The following is a 7,868-nucleotide window of genomic DNA, read 5'->3' on the forward strand; positions in this document are numbered from 1 at the left end:
CGATAGTAATCAAAGGGTTAACTGCTAAAAGGCGAAAGTGTAAGGGGTTTCAGTTTAAATAGTGCTTCGTCCGATAATATAAAAAAACTATATTTATTCCGTCATTGACTACGCGGCTCAATCTACTCTCCTGCAATCCTTACAATTCTTATATTTCTTATGTTTCTACCCGCAGTGCTCCTAACGCGTCCTTATATGCCGGCTTTGACGCCCCTCTCTTGCCTTTGGGAAACCCTGGCGCAAGTTGGGGGTTTCTACCCGGCAAGGACCGCGTCTCGCGAGCACGTGGCTGGGTCCTTACCTGACCCAAACCTTAGCGCGCGGGGGAGTCAGGCGTTGGGACCGGGTTCCTCCGCAGACCGAGAGGTACTCCACAAAACCATATTCTTACAAAAGTGGAACCGAAAAGCGACGGGGGAGAAATGATCTTGACCGTCCAATTCATTTGGCTCTTACTATAGTTTAAATGCAGACTAACACTAAGATTAAATTAGTGAAAGTGAAAAAAGTAGCAGTAGGTAAAAGAGGTTATGTTTGTTTTTCAAACCTTTAGGTTGTGTATGAAGATAAATTTAAAAATTCTAGTATTCTCTAAAAATTCGAATACCGAAGATTTAGATATCCGTAAATCGGACCAACAGTAAGGATTTTTCCATGTGGTATAGATAATTATTAAATGTAACAGAGACAAGTTGAAAGGAACTCTTACAGTATATTAGAAAAATAGGAGAAAAATAATAAGGAAACTTACTTAAGGAAAATACCAGAATTGCATTGTCACAAAAAAAGTACACATATTCGTTAACTTTCTTATATGAAAATAATAAAAATAGTTTTATATTTTATTAAAAGAAAAAAAAGTTTGATTATAAATGCTGTGAGAAAAATGTTGTTGGGAAATGAGAGGGAATCTTTTCTAAGATTTTTTAAACTATTGACCTAGTGAAGTTATTATCTTTAACGTGGCATAGCACTTTTTATGCCATTTGGAGATTTTACGTAGATTAATAACAAGTGACACAAATAATTTATGTAGAATGTCACGTTAATGAACTTAATTTTTCAATAATTGGAAGTTATAATAGAAATGAAAGCAGAAAGCAGACGTAAAATTCGAAAAGTTAATGTTTCCTTGGTTAGCAGCTTTTCAATTCCTCACAATCGGCAATTTTTTCCCATTTATTACACACATCGATATTCACCTAGAATAATTAAAACTGTGAAAAATATATTTGACAGATCTTCTTTAAACGATAATTTCCTAAATTGAGATTGAAAACGTTTAATTCACCGAAAGAAACGTATTCAAACGAACACAGAGTATACTGCAGATAATAAAGTAACACGTGCTTTTAAGCATAAAATAAGGTATTTTACTTTGACAATGCCAGAAGTCCTTCAACAACTCAATGGAAAGAATGCTGCAGAGCTATTGAAGAGCCAACTATTGAAACATTTCAACAGCACTATCGCAACACTTTCAATCGCCTATTCGCTTTTTTCTCTGCGTACTGTGCAGAATAGAGAATAATGTAAATACGTGAAAAAAAAAGGAAAGAAAAATCGAAACAAATAGTACTTGAAAAAATTGAAATTTGACATCGAGCAATCTAATTAATTGTTAAACCACGAAGAATGATGAATTAGGTACCAATTTCGTTTGCCCACTACTTGCTGCTTTATTTAAAGAAAAAATGACAATAGTGCATGTTTGTCTTTTAACGCTCCAAAATCATTTTAGCTAATTGGTCAAAAGTAACACAACATTTCTACTTGGAACTGAACTTTCAAAGTTACGACCAATATTTGGTATTTTTCTATAGTTATCATGGTACCATATAAGGAATATAAATATAGACTAAGCTAGTAACTGTTGAGTTATACATTTCTCGATAGATATGTAAATAATGAATTCTACAAAAAATTATAAACAGACGAACACATTACTGTGTTAAATATCGATTGAGGTGTTTGAAAGATTTTATGTAAACAGATGATTACAAAAATGATGTATAGATGTTCTTAAATTTGGATTAACTTAATATGGAAATTCATACTTATTACAAATAGTATACAATAACAGAAAATTGGCTTTGTTAAATTTTTTCAGGGAAAATAGGAAGAATTTTTTAAATTTGTATTCAAAATTCATTTAGATTTTAGCTTGAATAATATTAAATATTTAAAATTACAGATTTCTAAAATTCCAAAATTTGAAATTCACGTATTCAAACAAAGATTCCCTTGTCATTACTAGCTTACTTAGTGGAATATACAAAATCTAACTGTTGAAATGTTTGAATTTTATTTGAAGTTGAAACAAGAATACAGTATATTCTCCACAAGTGTCAGACCGCAAGGAAGCTAAACCTGACACTCGTAGAGTCAGGGACTACGTTTTCGTGCCTCGCGCCCACCTTTGTAGTTTGCCGAACGTAGACTAGAACAGCGAATAAAAGATAAGCATGAAAAGTGAGTCGAGGCAACGAAGCGATTTAAATATCAGCTTTTTTAATTTTACGTTTTTTTATCCCGAAATTTTTCTTAACATATTGATGAGATTTTTCTGATGAAAATGACATAAAACACGACATAATTTGAACAACATTTACTTATTAACACGTTCACTGTCCTGTCAGATTTACAGGTTGCTGTCAGGCAGCCACAAGAAAATACATTTTAAGCATAGGAGTATAGTATTATGCTTCATAATTTTTTTTTTCAATTGAAAATAATGTCTAGCTAGCTATGACGTTCAAAATTTTTAGTTGACAACATTTATTTTATTTTAATTATTCTAAACATTTGAGGCACTCCAGTCACTGATGACCACCATGGCCATATCCAGGAAACAATCTAACGTTAATACTTATTGAGTGATTAATTTAATTTCATAATATATCGCTTTAGCGAGCCACCGTTTGGTTGCCAATTGTTTATCACATAGAGGCGGCCTACCTCCCCGTAAAAAAAAAAAAAATGTAGAGTCGATTCCACAAGTGTTAGTAAAATGTTACCCACACCGGTAAAATGTAGGGTCGACCTAAATTCAGGCAGAATTGTAATTATTATGTGTAATATAATTCATTTCACGATATTATAACAAACAAACGTTGAATACATTTTTGATTCGTGTAAAAAGAATTATTTAACACGATAAATTTAGCTGTACTATGGTTATTTTTAATCTACGACCACAGGTCAACCTGATTTTTAATCCAGTTCGTAAGGATTAGAAATCAGGTTGACCTGTGGTCGTAGATTAAAAATAGCCATAGTGAAGGTAAAATTATTACGTTAAATAATTGTTTTTATACGAATTAAATATTGATTCAACGTTTATTTGTTGCAATACCGTGAAATAAATTGTATTATATATTTTTTCTGTTTACACTAAATTTAAAGTTCTGTTTACATGTTATAACAATTAGAATGTAGACGTTTTGCCGTTTCACGGTTTTTCCTCTGTTAATTATGTGTTTATAAATCATTTCAAACTAAAGCAGCACCATGCCCACCCTTAATTAAACCGTCTCAGTAGTTTACCGTAATTAATAATCTATTTTCGGAATTTATACGAGAATTTTTGAATTTTAGTAAATACTAGAGTCAGTGTCCACCCTGTACACACTCAGCCTTCTTGTAACACTTGTATACATTAGAATCAATTAGAATTTCAATACAATAGACTGAATAACAATTCATTTTAACTAATACCTATTAGAAATTTTCCTTTTAAAACAAATATAAATCATTTTACCAATTACTGGTACTTGCTAGACATTTAATATCAGACTTTAAATATTCTCCTTTCGGTTCTTTTAAATACAATCAAATAATTTCTTCAATTATCGATACTGACTTGGAATACTCCGCTTCGAATAAAATATTTCGAAATTATTTTGAAGGTTTAGGGAAATAAACATTTGAATTTTAGTCATCGTTGTTCTTCAGACTTGTCGAATAGGATATTGAAATGACTTTGAGCAATTGAAATTAATTTGAAATTTTTCATATATTTTCTCTGATATTGAATTTTGTTTACTAATAATTTACCATCCAAGGAATTTGCATGAATTGCATTTTAAGTAGTTAGTTGATTTATTATTGTATATTGTGATCTGATTTGGAACGAGTGCACTACACTCGTGCACTATGCCCTCCCTAAATTAAACCGTCTCAGTAGTTTACTGTAATTAATAATCTATTTTCGGAATTTATACGAGAATTTTTGAATTTTAGTAAATACTAGAGTCAGTGCATCGCGTATTGAAATAACAGCTTCATCCCTAGTTCGTTTATTATTGAATATTTTTACGCGTTTAACTTATGCTTCTCCCCAATTCTCGTCGCGTATTTTATTCAAATTTTCTTATATTCTAGAATCGAAAAAGATACGAATTCGCGTTTTTTCTTTTGATTCTTTCAATTTTTCAATTGCATTACACATTATTGCAATAATTTCTATCGTTACATTTAATTCTAATTGTTTAGCATCTTTTCTGCTGCTATCGACCCTACATTTTACTGATACTTGTCGAATCGACCCTACATTTTACTGACAGTTGTGGAATCGATCCTAAATTTTTTTTTTTTTTTTTACGTGGAGGTAGGCCGACTCTATGTGATAAACAATTAGCAACCTAACGGTGGCTCGCTAAAGCGATATATTATGAAATTAAATTAATCACTCAACAAGATTTAACGTTAGATTGTTTCCTCGATATGGCCATGGTGGTCATCAATGACTGGAGTGCCTCAAATGTTTAGAATAATTAAAATAAAATAAATGTTGTCAACTAAAAATTTTGAACGTCATAGCTAGCTAGACATTATTTTCAATTGAAAAAAAAAAATTATAAAGCATAATACTATAATCCTATGCTTAAAATATTAAAGAAATTATATTCTTCTATTATGATTTGTCGAGCCGTGAATTCTCGTAAAGGAAACCGACTGGTTTAGCGTTACACTCTTGACTGACTACGAGCGAAGTAACATGGGCGCAGCAATGACGCAGACCTAGGCGTAGGACCCTCTATACTGTCACTTGTAGAATCCAAACTTACTGACTCTTGTAGAAAATTTACTGTATCAATTTTTCAGGCAACAGACAATTATCGTCTAAATTATTATAAAAGCTTTTGACAAAAAACGGAGAATAAAGTCTCATCTCCTATGAAATGCACTTTCAGATTTCAAAAGAATCGAATTCCTTATTTGCTCCAGACACTCATGAAAACCTCCATCGGACAATTTATCATCCTGAAAGTTCCCGCGGTTTCAAGCCACTTATTTTCAGAGGAACATAACTCCGTTGAAACGAAACAATTTTATTCGAAATAATTTTGCCAACTTATTAATTAAGTTAAGGAATATTAAGTTATAAGTATGGTCATACTCTTACCTTGAACCGCATTTTTCATAACTTTCCAATCCAAAATGACAATTACATTTTTCGTTCCTCAGGATGCGTAGAATCATGCTGTAAAAAAATTTTTCGTTCCGGCCGTATGCCAAAATTGACCTTTTTTAAACATCCTCCTTTGCACTCGGAGATGTTTTTGCTGTAGGAAAGGCTGTAAATCGGGAAATTTCTCAAAACTAACGTAGAAATAAATCTTACTATTTTATTTCGATATTGAATGTACATATTCTTGAGGTTGATTCTTCCAAACAATTTCACTGCTTAGACCTTTAATATATGACGAACAATTTATGGAGGCCCACAATATAGAGGAGAAGTTCTAAATATGGGCTAGCACTTTTATTCCAGGATTTATTGTCAAACCTGTGGATGATTTTTAAGATATAACACTTGAATATAAGCTGAACAAAAGCAACGTATGTTGTAAATTGTATATTTAACATAACAGGGAAAAATCTTCATTTTTAGAAAGGTGTTCTAAATATGGGCCACTCGTGAAATAATCGAAATGAGAAGTAAGAACTGTATATTTTCAGGTTGAAATATTAGGTTGAAGTATAAAGTTTGTCTACATATAGAAATGTAAACTTAAACTTAAATGCTATTTACAATAGTCATAAACGTATACATCTTTTTCAAGATGTTATATATCTTTCTTTTTAATGTTTTGGTATTTTTTTTATTAGAATTCTCATAGTTACCGAATTCTAATATTGGCTAGCCCATATTATAAAGCTACTAAAAAACTTATACTAAAAAGAAACTTACAATGTCAGCAATGTAGTACTCTCGGTTAATTAGCTCTTAGTTTAATAGATCATTGCTGAAACAATGAAACGAACTTACCTGAAAAATGTTTTGAAAAAGCGAAATAAGAGAAACGACACGTTTTGCAACACAACAGTAAACAAAATAAACGCAGCAACACTTATTTTGTTCATAACTCGTAGTTACATCCTATTTTCAATAGAGTCAAGCACTTAACATATTCAATACTTCAACTAGCCCATATTTAGACCTTCTCTAACCTCTAACAGGGTCCTGACTAATTATTCACCAAATGATAATTATTTAACTTCCTTTCTCAATCACCACTCGATTGTAAAGACTTGAAATCATGGAAACTTTCAGTCATCTCTAAAGATCCTTAATTCAAATCCCAACAGTAAATCACGTTAACCCAACATTTCCCTTCAGAACTAATCCTAATACCTTTAATCGAAGTAACCAAGAAAACCTCCTCCAGAACACTGTGCGAGCCTTTAAACTCCTGCAAAGTTCGCCTGAAAACACACGGTGGTTACAGAGAAAGTGTTCGTTAGCCTTGTTGCGTTGAGTGGTTTTCTAGCGAATGAGCCGCGTGTGTGTCTAGCAATTATCATGCAGAAAGCCCGGGCTCGTGTAAAGAAACGAGAGGTTAAACGGGCCATAGCCAAGACGCGAGGCAATTTAGCAGTAATTGTCGCCCGAGCGGAAAACTCTCTAGTGTCTTTGTTTTCCTGTTCTTCTTGTACGGTGGGTTCCAGAGGAGGACCGGAGGAACTCTAACCTGCGGACCAACGGGACCAAGACAGCCGGAGGTTTGGGTTAATACTGGAACCATCACTAGTCTCCACTGCCGGGGCGCACTCGACCGGGGCGTCGGGCGACCTACGAGTCGAACGGGGAAAACGGTGAGAGTGAGAGAGTGAGAGAGAGTGAGAGAAAACGAGTTAACCGGGAACGGAGGGAAAAGATTGCCGGAGGAACGAGCTCAAGACGGGTATCAAGATTACACGGTCTATAAGAGAATATTAGATCGCTGCGGATGAAATGTCGGATTTTCAGCGCGGCCACTTGCGACGTCTTTCACCGCAACTATTATTAGAGCTGCTCTTTCTTCTTCCATATTTTTTGTTTCTTCTTCTTTTTACCTCTTCTTTTCTCCCGGGCTCACGAATCGAAGTTTGAGGTTGAAAGAAATTTTAGCCGTGAATTTCCCACCACTTTTCACGGCAACCGGAGAATTGTCGAGACTTCTGCAGGGGTTTCCCCGGTTTTAGTGCAACGAAATGGGAACTTTCTCGAATTCGAGAAGGCTTGGAATCTTCTTAATTGGAGGGATTTTTGTTACGAATATTAGATATATTTTGAATAGGTGTTCGAAATTGAGTAAATGTTTGGAACAAGCGTGTACACGCATTTTTATCTAGGACTATGCGAAAAATGGAAATCGAAAGTGAGGTAGAGAATATTTCCAATTTCTGTCCTATTCGGATCGAATTTTCTTACGATATGAATGAAATGGGAGAACTCTGCTGCGCCAAGCTGCTGGGCTTTTATAATAAAGCAATCTGAGGCATTGGCTTGGTTCGGTTTTATCTGGAAAGCATGCGAGAGTATTTTCTAAATTATTATAAACGTTTAAATCTCTAAGCTGAATTTAAACCCCGAGAAATAT

At 33.7% G+C, this 7,868-nt stretch overlaps 1 protein-coding gene across 1 annotated transcript in view; it reads left to right on the top strand.

Moving 5' to 3' along the window:
* LOC108577538 (potassium voltage-gated channel protein Shaw) overlaps nucleotides 1–7,019 on the top strand; it is a 38,126-nt gene extending 31,107 nt beyond the window's left edge. Inside the window, exon 4 of the mRNA XM_017940716.1 lies at nucleotides 6,955–7,019. Within this exon, the coding sequence (XP_017796205.1) occupies nucleotides 6,955–7,019 (65 nt within the window). The remainder of the gene's footprint in view (nucleotides 1–6,954) is intronic.
* Nucleotides 7,020–7,868: the final 849 nt, after the last annotated feature.

This window comes from Habropoda laboriosa, unplaced genomic scaffold (assembly GCF_001263275.1).
Source record: "Habropoda laboriosa isolate 0110345459 unplaced genomic scaffold, ASM126327v1 scaffold806, whole genome shotgun sequence".
NCBI lineage: Eukaryota > Metazoa > Arthropoda > Insecta > Hymenoptera > Apidae > Habropoda > Habropoda laboriosa.